The 15,654-nt window shown below is 54.2% G+C and overlaps 2 protein-coding genes across 4 annotated transcripts; both read right to left on the bottom strand.

The window, feature by feature from the left end:
- Positions 1-60: 60 nt before the first annotated feature.
- Positions 61-6,099, bottom strand: RHOC (ras homolog family member C). 3 transcript variants are annotated; one of them, XM_084756342.1, is made up of 5 exons: positions 5,812-6,099; positions 2,529-2,695; positions 1,912-2,032; positions 1,544-1,674; positions 61-675 (listed from the first exon to the last, which is right to left on the bottom strand). In XM_084756342.1, exons 2-5 carry the CDS (start codon positions 2,682-2,684, stop codon positions 502-504), a joined length of 582 nt encoding a protein of 193 aa, XP_084612468.1. In that variant the 5' UTR covers positions 2,685-2,695; positions 5,812-6,099; the 3' UTR covers positions 61-501. The 3 variants fall into 3 exon arrangements, with proteins under 3 accessions (XP_084612468.1, XP_084612470.1, XP_084612469.1); XM_084756344.1 differs by lacking the exon at positions 5,812-6,099 and adding an exon at positions 5,250-5,777; XM_084756343.1 differs by lacking the exon at positions 5,812-6,099 and adding an exon at positions 5,328-5,777.
- A 3,196-nt stretch (positions 6,100-9,295) lies between these two features.
- Positions 9,296-14,889, bottom strand: PPM1J (protein phosphatase, Mg2+/Mn2+ dependent 1J). The gene is made up of 10 exons (XM_084756818.1): positions 13,929-14,889; positions 12,523-12,637; positions 11,830-12,117; positions 11,498-11,610; positions 11,164-11,248; positions 10,564-10,682; positions 10,309-10,372; positions 10,038-10,145; positions 9,771-9,922; positions 9,296-9,614 (listed from the first exon to the last, which is right to left on the bottom strand). The coding sequence occupies exons 1-10, from the start codon at positions 14,249-14,251 to the stop codon at positions 9,464-9,466; spliced, it is 1,518 nt and encodes a 505-aa protein (XP_084612944.1). The 5' UTR covers positions 14,252-14,889; the 3' UTR covers positions 9,296-9,463.
- Positions 14,890-15,654: the final 765 nt, after the last annotated feature.

The raw sequence follows: 15,654 nt of genomic DNA, 5'->3' as shown, positions 1-15,654 counted from the left end.
AAAAGATGGGCCTCCAGGCTCACAGCCAAGGTAGGCCAGGAAAGACAGGAAGCTGCCGCACATGGTGCAACCTTTGACCTTTATTCATGTCCTGCCCTCCCACCAAATTAAGTCAAAGACAAGGCTCCTGCCCAAAGTAGAAACCCCAGTCCTTAACTTAGACTCCTGTGAGCCAGAAATATATAAAGTGCTGGTGTGTGACGAGGGGAAGGCCAGCGGGACTAAGAGCCCCACCCCCTAGACCAACGCAGCAGGAGGCGGGACCCTGCTCAGGAAGGGCAGGGCACCAGCCTGGTTCCCAGAGGCAGGGAGGAAGGGCCTACCAGCCCCCACTCGGGGCTGGGAAAACTCATGCAGTCCTGGGCAGGAAGGAACCAAAAAAAGAAACTGGCAGCGTAGAGTCCTACGAGGGTGGAAGGGGGCGGGGGTAGGTGTGGAGGGGTGGGTAATTTGTACCCCTGTGAAGGGAAGGGTGGAAAATTGGGGAGGGTTTGGGGGAATTTAAAGAATGGGACAGCCCCTCCGGCGCTTATTCTTGCGGACCTGTAGGCCGGCCCGGGTGGCCATCTCAAATACCTCCCGCACCCCTTCCTTTGTCTTGGCTGAGCACTCAAGGTAGCCGAAGGCACTGATCCTGTTGGCCATGTCCCGGCCTTCCTCAGATCGAACAGGCTCCTGATGAGACAAGATAACGGGCCAAATGAGCACCCTCCCGACTGGCCCTGCAGAACACCCAGGTCCAGCTACCACAGGCAGTTTCCAAGCTGGGGCCATTACACCCAAGTTGCCGGTTCAGAGTTCTGCCTGTTCCCTCCTCCCATCCCGCCATACTCCTCCTCCGCCCATTCTAACTCTGAACTAGTGCCCAACTGACCTCCGTCCTCACTTTCCTCAGCCCAGTGGTTCTCAACCTTCCTAAGGCTGCGACCCTTTAATGTAGTTACTCATGTTGTGGTGACCCTCCGCCCCCCCCCATTATAGAATTATTTTCATTGCTACTTCATAACTAATTTTGTTACTGTTATGAATTGCGACGTGAATATCTGAGAAGCACAGACTGAGAAGCACTGCTTTGGTCCATCCCACAGAGCTGCCAGAATACTTTTTTCTCACTAACATACGGACTGGACATCTGTCCCCAATAAAAACCTTCATCAGCCTCCCAAGATAGAGCCTTCCTACCTCCCTCTAAATAAAAAAGCCCTCTGGTTAGTGTCATTGAAGTACACGTCCCTCTGTGCCTTTTTTCCAGTCATTTATAACGCCCTCCCTCCCCAGGGCACTATAATACCACAGCTCCCACACCCTCATCGTATACAGCTGCACCCTGGGGGATAAACTGGAATAAGTTTAAAAGAGATAGTGTCAGATGGCCTTGGGCATGTTGCTTCTCTGACACTTGAGGATCCTTCTAGTTCCTCCCAACATGGGACAGCAGGAAGAGGAGGACTATTACATTCCATCTCAGGCTGTCTATTAGCTGTTTACAGCCCAGCTGGAAAGTTCCTGGAAGTTTCCTCACCGCCAGAGCGGCCCCACCCACCTGCTTCATCTTGGCCAGCTCTCTCCTGGTGTGCTCATCCTGCCTCAGGTCTTTTTTATTCCCCACGAGGATGATGGGCACATTGGGACAAAAGTGCTTCACCTCGGGGGTCCACTTCTCCGGAATGTTTTCTGCAGAGAGATCCCAAACGGTGTCCATGTGCCCATTTAGCGACAGAACCCCCATCTTTCAGAGAGCAACCCAGGGAACTACTGAACCATCAGTACCTTGCACAGCCCAGAGGCCCTTTGCAGTGGATACCCGTGACCCCAAGGGCCACTGTCTCCATAGCAAAGAGCCTACATGCTCCCAACACTCCCCCAGAACCCTTCAAGATGGCGGGTACCAAATACCCTCCAAAGCCTTACCCAGGCTGTCAGGGCTGTCGATGGAGAAACACATTAGAATGACGTCAGTGTCCGGGTAGGAGAGAGGCCTCAGGCGATCATAATCTTCCTGCCCCGCTGTGTCCCACAGGGCCAGCTCCACCTGACACAAAGGGACAACTGAGTAGTCAGCCCATGGGCCCCCAGCCCTACCACGAGGCCCTCTGAAATCACTGGTCCTAAAAACTAACTGAACATCTTGTTAGCACTCGGTATGTACCGGGTTTGTATATTGACCAGTGGCCAAACCAATGATACAGTTTTTTAAAAAAAATCTAAGATGGGTCTGTGTAGTAGGAGCTGCCATTGTAAGCAGCGTTTAATTCTTACAGTAAATGCTTTTGGGGAGGTCTCGCCCTCCTTCGCATTGTTGCAGTGGGGAGAGGTTAAGCCCTGAGGCAAAGGACTTGGCTCAGATTCCACAGCTAGTATGTGGTGGAACCAGATAGCACATCCAGGTTTCCTAGGGCTACAGTTTCACTTCCTACAGGGATATGAAGCCAAGACGTACGTGCGTGGTAAGAAAGGACATTAGGGCCCCTCGTGACTTAGGGACGGAGTTCCCAGACAGGAAAGGAAAAGAAATTCTTGGCCTTCACCTGCTTGCCATCCACCTCAATGTCTGCGATGTAGTTCTCAAAGACGGTAGGGACGTAGACCTCTGGGAACTGGTCCTTGCTGAAGACGATGAGGAGGCAGGTCTTTCCACAGGCACCATCACCCACAATCACCAGCTTCTTGCGGATGGCGGCCATGGCTGAGGAGACTGGCAGGCAAGAGGCAGTGGGGATTTGGGGGGGAGGAATACAGTAAGTCCAAACCCACTAGGACCACCCCTCATACACACACACACACACACACACACACACACACACACACACACACACACGGGAAAGGGGCTTGCCAAGACATGTTCTTGGCAAGAACCAATCCCCGCAGGCAAAAAGACCTTGAAATGCTGCTCAGTACAGGTCTTTCTGGATGGGTGCTCGGGAGGAGCAGGATGACACTTGGGAGCCAGGACTAGTGGCTTAAATCTTGCCCATTCAAGTGCAGGACCCAGAACATCTGAGAAATACTCAGGTGTGCTCCCAAAAGACCTAGCTTTATTTGCCTTGCTCATTATCAGTTTCATTTGTTACCCAGGATTTTGACAGTATTATTTATCACATCAATGCAAACTACAATAGACTGTCCCTCAATCGGGGATCCTGCCTGCCTGGTCATAGAGAAGCCAGCTACAGGTATTAGGGTAGAGCCAGGAACACTTGTAGAGGCCTCCCCCTCTCCCCCCCCCCCTGCCACCACCCCCGCCCCTCCGCCCCCAGATATCTGTCACTCCCTGGACACACACATACTTTGTTAGGCATTTTGAGAAAAATCTTCAGCTCTCCAGTTGCCTGTTAGGTGGATGGTGGCCTTCCCGTTTGAAAACAAAGTAACAAAACCCTCTTTACTGGGGTGGTAGGGGAGGAGATGCAAGTGGAGGGGTCAAAGGACACCTTTGTAGTCTATCTACCTTTGCATGGGTTCCTGGGATTGAACTCGGGTTCTGGGATGGCTCTCAAAGCAGGGCCGTGTGATCCACTCTGTCTTGCCTACATGGCACCCCAGCCACAGGTGAGAACGGAGGCAGAGAGACTAAGCCAGAGAGGACAGTGGAAACAGCCGGCTGGCCTCCCTGGCTCACCCCATCCCTTCCCCAAAGTCTCAAGTCACACAAAGGAGGCTCAGTCCTGGCAGCTCACGGTCGGTCGGGCAGCCTGTGCCGCTGCGCCCCCCCCCTCCCGCCTGGCAGCAACATTGGGTCACTCAGCCCCTGACAGGAGACAATGACCACACTGTGGGGAGCTACACATCTATCACAGCCCTGCTGTGATGATGGATGGAGCTAATCCACTTGGGAATCACCTCCACCCACAATCTGGAACAGCCCCTTCTTCCTTGTGACCAGCTGACCCTTAGGCCCAGGAGACACCTCCACGTGACTCAAGGCAAGTAAGCCAGCCAGCCTCTCAGGGCTTGCTTGTGTCCCACACCCCGGCACACATGAACAATCAGTTCACGGCTCCTCTTCCTTCCTAGCACAAGGGAACGCTGACCAGGCTACTGAGGTTCCCCAGGCCTACACAGCCTGCCTGGGTGGGAGAGGCCAGCCACCTCTGGAGTAGGGATACAGTTGCAGAGGGGGAGGGGGCTCGAGCCTGGGCTGGGAGGAGCCCCAAAAGAAAGGACTAAGGAAGATCAGTGTAAGCTTTGACTAGGCAGGGAGCAGTTAAGAAGGGGACAGTAACCTGATCTCACTCACACTTGGCTTTTCCTTCCAGTCCCTTATCCTGTCTGGCTCCGCTGAACTGCTTTACTCCCAACAGACCACCACCTCAAACCTCGTCCTGTGCCTGCCTTTTAGGAAGTGGAATACTCCAGCCTGGGATGATGATTCTTTTCAGCATCATGCTCCTGGGTGGTTTTACACACACACACACACACACACACACACACACACACACACACACACACACACAACTGGGACGGACGTGAGGGAAGAGGACATGAGTCACAAAGAATTTATAGGAGTTGAGTATGCCCAACCACACTTGACCACCCCCAACCACAAGGGGTCCTCCCTAGTAACCCCCAAAAGACAAGAAAGAAGGCGTTCACCCTGTGGCCTATCTCCTTCAAATGGGAAGCCTGAGAGGTAAGCCCAGGTAGCTCACAGGATTTCTATTAATTCAACTAGTCCAGTTGTATAGGAGGTGACACAGCACAGCCCAGGGTGGGCAGTGTTGCTGGAGGGTGATGACTCCAACCTACACAGGTCACTTCCGCATGCATATGCCACTGCTGTCCCCACACAGCAAGGTGGTTGGCACCAGTGACCGGAACTTCGGGGCAGGGTTAGAGACCCCTCCCCCCCCCCCCAGCTCAGAAGAGTTCGCATTTAGCTGCTGCTTAAGCTAATTGGGAATTGGGGACTGGGGCCAAGCCAGGACATTAAGCCCAAGGCCAAAAAGGCATGGCTAACACTCCCTGTGAAAGGCGCCCCCAAAGGAACTGCCCCCACTGACCCTAAGAGAGACAACGAAACTTCTCGCAGGGCCTGGAGAAGGGGGTCTGGGACCTTCCCTCGGGCCAGACACTAGCCCTCCTTATCCTCTCGGTTTCCCAGGTGACCCAACAGGCCTTTGTACTCTGCTCCCCTGAAATCTAGGCAAGGAATCACTCTTCGGGCAACACCTTCCTTAACTTTAAAGACAGAGTGAAGGAAGAACTGGGCCCGGCTTTCCGGCACAACCCCCTAACACTCCCAAACCTACCTCCGAAAAGGAAAGGAGGCAGAGTTGGAGATTTTGCTGTCTGTTTCTTTTTTTTCCCCCCCTCACGCTCAGAATTACATACACAACACAGGAGCTCCGGGATCTTTCCTAGTAGTCTGAACCTCTTTGCTCAGATCAGCTCCAAAACTCGTCTAGGGCGGCGTCCAGACCCGCCAGGCAGCGGCAGCCCCCCAGTGGTCACATCCCGCCCCTATTCCCGCCATTCGCCATCCCAGGCCAGAACTCCCACCCCTAGCCGGCCTGAGGCCCTGTTCCTTACGCCCGGCCCGGAAATGGAGCGTATGGATAGGGTCGCTCCCGGAGATCCAAGTGAGTCCCTGCCCCCAAGCTAGGGAGGGAGGTTTGGAAAGGCAAGGCTCAAAAAGAGAAGAGGCTCTGGTTCGAGAGCGCAGGAGGCGAGAGCGCGTTTAGGCGCTCTCCCATGCCCAGCCTGGAGCCCCCTCCCGAGCCGCTCCCCGAGCGATTGGAGAACCGGGAAAGTGCTCTCCTCCGAAGCCAGTTCCCACGACGCCTGGCCACCCCCCAGCTCCGGCCCGGGTACCTTCCGCTCCGCCGCCTCCAGCTGCGCGGCCGGTGCTGGAGGCTGAGAATGACCCGGGCCCCGCCCCACTCTCCAGCACCGCTCCGGGGCGGGCCCGTCAAGGGGGATGGGGAGGGTCGACGGGGGCGGCCCTTGCCTCGGCCCGCCTCCGCTCCGGCCCCCGGCGGCCGCAGGTCACCACCCTTGCGGGCTGGACCTGGAGGGACAGTGCTGGGAAGATGTCTGGATTGCTAGGTGATGAGTGGGCGTGTGGGACCCCCGAAGGACTCAGCCTCTGTCCCACTTCCAACCCGTGGTGGGTAGAACCGCGTTGGGAAAGTTGAGAGGCTCCCAGGGTGGGGTCAGCGAGGACCGCTGCTGCCCTCGCGTGGCCAAGCAGCCCTCAGGGCTCCGGTCCCTCCTACGCCCAAGCCGTGACCGAGGGGACGGGTTATGCAGAAGCTGCCCACGCTCGGCCTCCGGAATCACTGCGGTGAGCGCAACCGGACGTTATACCATGCCTTGGAGGCCTTTTGTGAGCTGCAGTCCCCAACCACCGTCGCCTTACAAGTCCCTTCCTTCCTTCGCCGGGAATTTCCCTACGTCCTGTTAAGAGCACACTCCTGGAAGTGCTTCCGCGCCCTCAACTGGGAACTGAGCTCATACTCGCATTATATTGTTGTGCTGTTAATCCCAGTCTGACGTGTTACTTACCTGACTGTGTCTCCTTCCTTATAAAGGGCCAAAGAAGTGGGTGTATGAGGAAGTCTACCGAATTTTATTTGCTAGTACTGGATACTTTAAACACGCAGGTCTCTGGATTAAGTTTCCTTTGGCCTGTAAAGAAAGTGAGGCCCAGAAAAGTGGTTTCCGAAAACGATTTGTGACAGCGCGAATCTACTGTGAGGCGAGGCGGGACATGATGACACACAGGAAGCAGTGACAGGTGGATCTCTACGAGTTAGTTTCCAGACCAACCTGGGCTACAGCAGCCCCTGTCTCAAAAGCCAATCAATCAAGCAGTCAGTCAGATTTACAGTGATGCCCACGCGGCACCCAGGCAGGTGATGGCTCCCTACTCCCTCCCGTGTTCCTTCCCCAACCTGCCCTCTGCACCATCCAACCAATCTCTCTGCTCATTATAGGGTTCAACAAAGATTTGCTGAATAAGTGCTTGCTAGAAGTCATACGGAATGGTGGCGCACAGCACACACCTTTAACCCCAGCACTCGAGAGAAAGAGGCAGTCGAATCTCTGTGAATTCGAGACCAGCCTGGTCTACGGAGCGGTTCCAGGACAGCCAGGAGGACACACAGAGAAACTTTGTCTCAAAAAAACTAAAAGAGTCATACGGAGTCTACCGCAGGAGCAACTGGATTAGGCTTGTGGCTCATGCCTGTAATCCCAGCACACTGGAGGGAGCAGCGCTGCCACAAATCCCAGGCCAGCTGTGGCATGAAACTCTCTCAAATGCAGGCAGACACATACACAGACTCAAGTTCAGAAACACAAACCATACATTTGTAAATCAGGTAACTGAGGTAGTAAAGGGCAATTAATTCACTCAGTAAGCATTGGTTGAGTTTGAACTGAAAGCTGTATACTAGCCATGAATTTCTGCAAGTAATTTACAGTCTAGCTGGGTGGTTGGTAGTGGCGGCGCACACCTTTAATCCCAGCACTCAGGAAGCAGAGGCAGGAGGAGCTCTGAGAGTCTGAGGCCAGCCTGGTCTACAGAGCTAGTTCTAGGACAGCCGAGGCTACACAAAGAAACCTGTCTTGGAAAAAAAAAAATGAGGGGCTCAGAGGTTTAAAAAACACCATCTGCTCTTCCAAAGGTCCTCAGCTCAATTCCCAGCAACCACATGGTGGCTCACAACCATCTATAATGAGATCTGGTGCCGCCTTCTGGCCTGCAGGTGTATACATAATAAATAAATCATTGAAAAAAAAATGATAGAAGCCAGGCGTGATGCCACACGCCTTTAATCCCAACACCCGGAGGCAAAGGCAGATGGATCACTGTGAGTTCAAGGCCAGCCTGGTCTATAAAGTAAGTCCAGGACAGTCAAGGCTACACAGAGAAACCCTGTCTCGAAAAACAAAACAAAACAAACAACAACAACAACAAAAAAGGTAGACAGATAGATGACATAGATAGAATAACTTACAGTCTAAATGAAGAACACAATTAGACATAGCTAACAGTTGTTGACACTTTATTACATGACCCACACTATAGTTAGTATTTATGTTTAGCTCTTCTGAGGCAGCACTGTTGTCTTCATTTTACTGAGACATGGAGGCTCAGAGAAGTTACAGTGTAGTAGGGTCAAAACAGTCCAACAGGAGTCCCTGCTCCTGGGGCTGGAGAGATGGCTCAGCGGTTAAGAACACTGACTGATCTTCTAGCACCCACATGGTAGTTCACAAATGTCTGTTAACTCCAGTTCCAAGGAGTTCCAGTTTTCCAACCCCCTCCTACAGCTATACACGCAGGCAAAATACCAATGCACATGAGATTAAAAAGAAATGTTTTTACTTCCCATTGGGTCCTCCTATAGACAGTTATAATCGTGGAGGTAATTGCCTAGGCAGCATACAGGGGCTGCAGGATACCCAGGCCTGGAGGACAAGTGAAATAGTCAAGAAAAGGTAAAGTGAGATTTAAGATAAGGTGGAGCTAGGACAAGCCACAGAGTTCGGAGGAGGGCACTGAAGCTGGACAAAGAAACAATAGCCAGATCCTATTATGAAGACGATGCCATGCTCAGGACTTTAACCTCAGTCTGTTCTGGGCATAACAATGAGTCACTGACGTTAGGAAGCTGGTGTAATGAAGAGGTAATGTGGCCATGAGGAAGGCAGAAATAAAGGCAAGTATGAAGGACCTTTTAAATAATCAACAGTATAGTCGTACATCCTTTAATAATGGAGATGGTGTGACAATGTGTTGCTGGGAAATTTCATCCCTGTGTGAGTAGCAGTAAGTGTACTTATACAAACTGAGATGGTACAGCTCAGGACACAGCTCAGTTACCTTGCATGTACCTATCACATGGGCAGACAACTTCCTGAAACACTGCATGGCCTGCATGACTAAAGTAGTTGAGAATTGTAACGAAGATACACTGTAACAAAGGCACATAAGCCAAGCGTGACCAGCTTGCTAGCTGGTGCCCGCTGAAAGGATGAAACTGGAGAAGAAGCAACTTATAGGGGAAGATGGTCAATTCGGTGCAAGGTGTGTCGATCAGACGCACCGGAGTTCTGTGGAGGAGGTGGCTGGGGTGTGTGAGGCTCAAAGCTCAGCAAAGGTCTGGGCTAAGACACAGAGAACTCGGCAGACGGAAGAAGCCACTCATGGCAAGTTATGTGGCGTGGGAAAAGGGGGCCGCAGAGGAACCTTGGGGAAGCCACATCTTTAGGAATGTTCTGGGGCTCTTTCCATTGCCCGCTTCTCAGGTTCCCGCCAAAGCAAATAATGACACACACTTTTATCCATCTGGTTTATTTGCCAGTTGCTGTTAATTTTGGAGCTAGAGGGCGTCCCATCCCTTTGTCAGCTAAATGGCCATTCAAGAGTCAGGGGCACAACTTCCGGTGCTTGGGCAGGTAGAAGGATAATAATGGAGAGGCTGGGATGGCAGTGAGAGGGCTGGGGCTCAGCCCATCAGGAGTAACTGCTGCCTGGCCCTCCCAAGGGGATGACGAAGACCGAGATGTCATCCCCGGAACCCAGCTTGTTGTTTGGGAGACGCCAGCCACGGTCCCGGGGGATGCCCCGGGCCCCCAGAACCAGAGCTTGGGCCAGAGCTGTATACCTGCCAGGAGCACATGTGCACATTCATGTACCAACATGTCTATGAAAAGACGGGTGTACAGGCCCACACGTGGGTCTCCAGGCTTTGTTCCCCCTTTGCCCCTTCCTTCGCCAGCGCTACCCCTCCCAACACCTTGCCAGGTGCCCCCCCCCCTACCTGCTGGGATCATTGGGCTCATAGGCTGACAGCACCCTGTCCACAGTGGCAGCTACCTCGGAGTCATTGGTCACATCCCACAAGCCATCTGTCCCCAGGACGAGCACGTCATCTGGGCAGTGCTCGTACTGGGTCAGGTCGTACACTCGTACCTGGTAGGAAAGGAAAGAGGGGACCCGGGGTGTGAGGGCTGCTCGAGGCTGGAGATAAAGGGACCCTTGGGCAAAAGCCAGCCAGAGCCTCCTGAAGGAACGAAGGTGAGCTCACCTCAGGGAAGCAGGAGAGGAAAGGCTTGATGGGCAGTGTAGAACTGCAGACCCTTAGGTTGTGGTCTCCCAAGCCTCGGGTCACCCCAATGGTGGCCATTACCCGGGCCTGAGGGAAATGAGAAAGAATGCTGGCATTTAGTTCCTCTCTCTGGGACTCACTGAAACCACAGAACCCTCCCACACCTATTACCCCATTAAACCTTCCGCTCCGGCTCCCGGCTCCCGGTGGCGTTTCCCTGCCCTCTCCCACCTCTACTGCAGGCCTTTACCTTTTTGCCCTCCCCACAGACCAGAGGGAGCCTGAGATCCTCCAGCTCAATCTTTTTGTAGGCCCTGGGGAGGGAGGAGGAGAGGAGGCCATCACCCAGGTGACAAAGGCCCCATCCCCAGGGAACAGCACATCCCCACACAAACCCTTGGGAGGAAGGGCCATATTCTCCAACTCCCAGCCTGACCCAGCTTCCACCTTGCTTGCTGGTTGCATTGCCATGGGAACGAGGCCCCTGCTCTGAGGGAAGTGTTACCAGCCAGTCATATTCTGGTCCCTGTACAGCATCCTTTGCCCCAGCTCCTTGGGCTGAACTCTTCGGGGGAACTCAAGGTGGGTGAATTCACTCCCTAGCAGTTCTGGTTTCAGAAAGCCCTGAAGTTGGAAGGGGCCAGAAGGGAGAGAGTTGGCATTACACCACAGCACACCCTGATACAACACGCAACAGTTATATTATAGCAGACCCTTGAAGTTTACCACAGGCTACACTCTTCTCCGATGTTAGCATAAATTAACTCATTCATCCCTCACGAAGGCCTATGAGTAAAGGGCTTGTCAGAGGCCACACAATTAGCAATGTACACAAAGCAGGATTCAGCCCCCAGGCAGCAGCCCGCAAGAGGATGCACTAAGATAACACCCTTGCCCAGGCCTTTGTTGTTTTCACACACACACACACACCCCACCTCTGACTCTACTTCCTTCCTCAACTGGGGCTACAACAGCAGCCCTGGCCTCCTTCAGGCTGCATTATCTCTCCCCGTCACTCCAGAGTCCACACAGCACCCTTCCAAGAAGTTCCCAGTGGGAAGCTTTGAGCGTAAAGACTGGGGTGGGGAATTGGGTCCCTACTTACAAGCAGCTGAAGACGCTGGCGCTCTGTCTCTGGTGTGAACTCCCGGGACATAGGAATGATCTCACCATTCCGGACAATGATAGCCCTGCCCAAAGACAGAAAAGATTTAGACCTCGTTATGGGTCCAGGAGGTCCAGGATCTTCCCACAATGCACCTGATGGTTCCTTACTGGGTCCTCATGCTTCCTTCTCTTGTGGATATTCCCGACACTGATCCACTACAGTCTTTAACAGTTCCCCACCACCACCACCACCACCTCACACTCTGCATTCCTCTCCTCCTGGAGAGGGTGGCCCCTCGTGGGGCCACTCTCAGAGCCCTCTTCCCACTCACCTGCTGTCACCCGCATTGGCCACATACATCTTGCCTAGCAGGTATACCACAGCCAGTGCACAGCAGCCCCCTTCCACTTGGTGGCCACGCCGCTCACGGGCCATCTGCTCGTCCTGCCAGGTGAGGAAGGGTCAAAGGGAACAGAAAAACTTTCTGCACCTCTGCAGGCCAGAGTGGAAGAGAAGAGGACCACACAGGGTAAATGGACCAAGTTCTGCCCAGGCTCTCAAAGCTAGTGTGGATTCTGGGAGTTAACCCACCCGCTCCCACGGCCACACAGTGTTGACTAGAGCACCTACCTAGCACATTATTGGCATAGGCCGCCCACTCACCATGATCTGGAAGGCATTCTCAATAGCCCCTATTACTAGGCTCTCATGGGTCACTTCCTTCTGTGGAGACCAGCAGGACTGAGGGCTAACCACGTGTGAGGGATCAGAGAGACTTGGGGTTCCCGGAGTGGCTGGGAGACAGAGGGGGGGTGGCAAGGGATCCTGAAGTATTTCCACTAGATCCTTTAGCTGCTCTCGGATATGGCGATGCAGGAGCCGGGAGGCCATTTCAGCTGCTCCACCACCAGCGTGCCCATCAAACAGGCCCCAGTAGTAGAAGCAGAGTCCCTGGTGAAGGGAAAGATGGAAGTCAGTGGGGAAGGAGGGTGACAGGGCAGAACAAGCCTGTAAGCATCCATATAGAGCATCGCACGGGAGAGTGAGCGTGATATTAAGTCAAATTAGATTTATCCACTTGTTCGCACACAGCCTGCTGTGTCAAGAGAAAGAAGAGCCAAATATGAGGGATGCAAAGATCAGCACTGATGATTAATTAATCTATAAATACATGGGCATCTTTAGTTTAAATGGAATAGTAAACATTAATAGTGGGACTAATCTAATTGAAGCCACTTAGGGTTCTTGAGGCGGAGGTAGAACTTCCACACTTCTCAGATTTAGAACCAATGCCTGAAATCCCCAGGGGGAAATGACACCACTTATCTGGAGGTTAGGAAAGGGAAGAAGTATCACCTGATTACAGCTGGGCTCCCTGGAGGCCCCTGTAACACTCTTGCGGCTTTCCACGTACACGACCTCGCAGCAAGCCTGGTCCTCATTGTGCCTGCTCTTGCCAGCATTGATGACCCTGCCAGGCCAGAGTGTCCCACATCAGGTTAGACACTAGACTAGGTCCTGGAATAACCCCCTACTGTAGGCGCGCGCGTGTACACACACACAAACACACGCGCGCCCGCGCGCGCGCTCATGCTCTCCTGCCTACTGTCCAAGCTGAAAAAGGTCACAGCTGCCTGGGCTCCAAGCCAGAGGGAAGAGGAGAAGGCAAGGCCAGCAAGAAGTACTGTCTGGGTGGCAAAAGGTACAGGCTCATAGAAAGGCCCGAAACGGTAACTGCCTGCTTCAGTTCCTCCATCCTCGGCAAAGGAGGCTTTCTGGAAGACGGTGCTGGGGGTGTGGGTGTGGGGCGGGATCGGGGGCAGACGGGAGCAGTGAGCTTTACTTCCCGACCAGTCGAAATTCTACATCTCATCTCCAATCTCAACCAGGTCTGCCAGCTCCTTCACCCTCACCCTAAAAGCAATCAGGGAAAGTTCCGGTCCCTCTTGCAGTGGGGAAGTGCTCCAGACCAAACGGAGTAAGAGGAAATGTAGGCCTAACCTGGACGAGGCAAGAGTCTCTTAGCTACAAACTTCTCCCACGTGGGAAGCTAAGAGAGGTGAGGGGCCACCCACCACCTCCCTCCACAGCCTACCTATCTCCCTAGTACCCCTATCTCGCAAGTGGCTTGGCTTCCCCAGAAGATGCATTTAAAATAATAATAATAATGCATCTGGGAGTACACTTCCACTGGGGCCATGAGAACCAAGGGGTCTATTTCTTTGCTCTACCAGCACCTGTCTGTCTGCAGACCCACATCCCAAGGGAACCGGCGCGTGCAGCGGGCGGACCCCTCCCCCGTCCCGGGAAGCCGGCGGCCTTCTGGTGTCGCGGGCTATTTCTGGGTGTGGAGGGGGAGGGGACCGGTAAGAAGGACAGGGAACTGGGGCGCTGGGGCCAGGAAGCGGATGAGTGAGTCTTTCCACCCGCGATCTCCCGAGCAAAGGGAACTGCTTCTTCCCGAAGCTCCCCTCCCTTAGCCGGTGAATCGCGGGCCGCGATTGGGAACCCGCTAACTCATCCTCGGCTGTGCGCCCCGCGCCCTCCCAGGGAGGGGACTGTCCTGAGCCTGCGAAGGGGAGGGTGGGCAAGGTCCTGAAGAAAGCGATCGAGGCTGCATCCCGTCCGAGAGAGGGCTGGGGGGGGGGGGGTTCCTGGGATGGTCCCCGGAGCGTCGTGCGGGGGACGCATCCCAGCAACCGGGAAGCGTCTCCTACAAGGGTAGGAGTCCCATCTTCCGCTGAGAGCCCCCGGGCGCTCACTCGGCATAGCCTGTACTCCAGGGCAAGCGGCGACCGGTGTCTGGGGGGCTCTGCACAGCTCGGCCTGCGTGGTCGTCGGCGCGTCGCAGCCCCCCCGGGCTCAGCTGCAGAAAGGTGGGTCGGGAGAAGCTCGCTCGGGTCTCCGCGGTCTTCGGAGGCGCGCAGACCTCGCTCCCAGACCTAGCCGGAGGGCTCTTAGGTGTCTCTGGGGCAGCAGGCAGCAGTGTGGTCGCGTTGGGCAGATCTGGGGACTTGGGGCGCTGGGACGAGGTGCCACTCGAGCTCACCAGGTGCGCCACAGCCGAGCGCACCCGGTTTAGCATGCTGCCTCCGTGCCCCGCCCTCGGCCGTGGCCCCGCCCCCACAGAGGCCCCGCCCCTAGGGCTCTAGGTGGGCGGTGCCCGCTCTTGGTCCTTGACAAACTTCCCCAAGCTCAAAGCAACACCGGAACCGCCCCACCGGCTCTCCGCCTCTTCTCCTCATCCCTGCTCTGTCCCGCCAGAGAGTCTTAGGTCTGTTGTGGGAAGGAAGCTGAGCGAAGGAATAATTTCAGTGGCGCTGTAGATTATGCATCCGTTAGATTTAATCCATTAGAATTTTCCCATTATGACGGGGTAAATTCTCGCGCTCGGTTCGGGGTGGCCTGCCGGCATGGAGAGTTATGGAGCTGATGATTTCAGAGCGAAACATCCACTTGGGTGTGAAGTACTTGGTGTGACGACGCCTCGGGCTGGGGCTGCTGAGAGAGAGCTGGTGCCGGCTGCGGTGCAAACCAAGCCTGGCAGCCGACTTCCAGGCTCCTGAAGGCACAGTTCTCTCTAGAGGTCACCTCCACTTTTGCAAGAACGATTGTCACTTCCATCCCACTATCTCAAAACCGTTCCCCCATATTCAGACTTCTGCTTGCCAGTTAATAAGGCTAGCGACACAATAAAGTAACTACGATTATTGAGGACTTGCTGCACACTAGGCTTTCTACAAAGCACGTTCTGGTCGTTAGGTCACTACACCAACACCGCAAGGCGGCGTTCAACCATTTTACACATGAGGCAGGAGTGGACCGTCTCTTGCTACCTTACTAGACTTTCCCAAGAGTCACGCAGCCGCTTAGAGAGCCATACCCGTGTCAGAAGCTGCTAATGACGCTGACTTCTCTGGATTAGGAAGAAAGACGCAGGCGGGGAGTGGAACTCCTAAATTCCCACCCTCGAGGCTCCCAGCGGACCGGAGATGCTGAACAAGTTCTATGGCGACCGCCAGGGGGAGGCAAAGGCCTGTCTAAGACCTTGTCTGGGCCGCCGGAAAGCCCACTATTTGGATCCAGCACAAGCAGGCTCTTTTTCTGCCTCCAGCCTCTGACTCAACTCGGAAAGAGTTCTGTCCTTATACTTGGGATTAGAGAGTTGAAACACTACCCAGTCCTTCATCTATCCCTAACGTACTTTTTTTTTTCCGAGACAGGGTTTCTCTGTCTTAGCCTTGGCTGTCTGGACTCACTTCCTAGACCAGGCTGGCCTCGAACTCACAGCGATCCTCCTGCCTCTGCCTCCCAAGTGCTGGGATTAAAGGCATATGCCACCACTCTAGGCCATTATCTTTTTTTTCTTTAATTATTTATTTTATGTATATGAATGCTCTGTTTTTCATGCAGACCAGAAGAAGGAATCAGATTCCATTGCAGATGGTTGTGAGCCACCATATGGTTGCTGGGAGTTAAACTCAGGTG

The sequence above is a fragment of the Acomys minous genome, assembly GCF_964271855.1.
Source record: "Acomys minous genome assembly, chromosome: 14".
NCBI lineage: Eukaryota > Metazoa > Chordata > Mammalia > Rodentia > Muridae > Acomys > Acomys minous.
Note: the sequence above shows the minus strand (reverse complement) of the source record. Positions and strands in the feature narration are given on the sequence as shown.

Excerpts from the sequence above, each read along its gene's own strand:
- RHOC (XM_084756342.1), bottom strand. The coding sequence starts at position 2,684 with ATGGCCGCCATCCGCAAGAAGCTGGTGATTGTGGGTGATGGTGCCTGT. Across the intron at positions 1,675-1,911 it reads CGACAGCCCTGACAGCCTGG|AAAACATTCCGGAGAAGTGG; the intron begins GTAAGGCTTTGG and ends ATCTCTCTGCAG. Across the intron at positions 676-1,543 it reads AGCTGGCCAAGATGAAGCAG|GAGCCTGTTCGATCTGAGGA; the intron begins GTGGGTGGGGCC and ends TTGTCTCATCAG.
- PPM1J (XM_084756818.1), bottom strand. The coding sequence starts at position 14,251 with ATGCTAAACCGGGTGCGCTCGGCTGTGGCGCACCTGGTGAGCTCGAGT. Across the intron at positions 10,683-11,163 it reads GCCAGCGTCTTCAGCTGCTT|GGCTTTCTGAAACCAGAACT; the intron begins GTAAGTAGGGAC and ends TTCCAACTTCAG. Across the intron at positions 9,923-10,037 it reads TCCTCTCCTGCTTCCCTGAG|GTACGAGTGTACGACCTGAC; the intron begins GTGAGCTCACCT and ends CTTTCCTACCAG.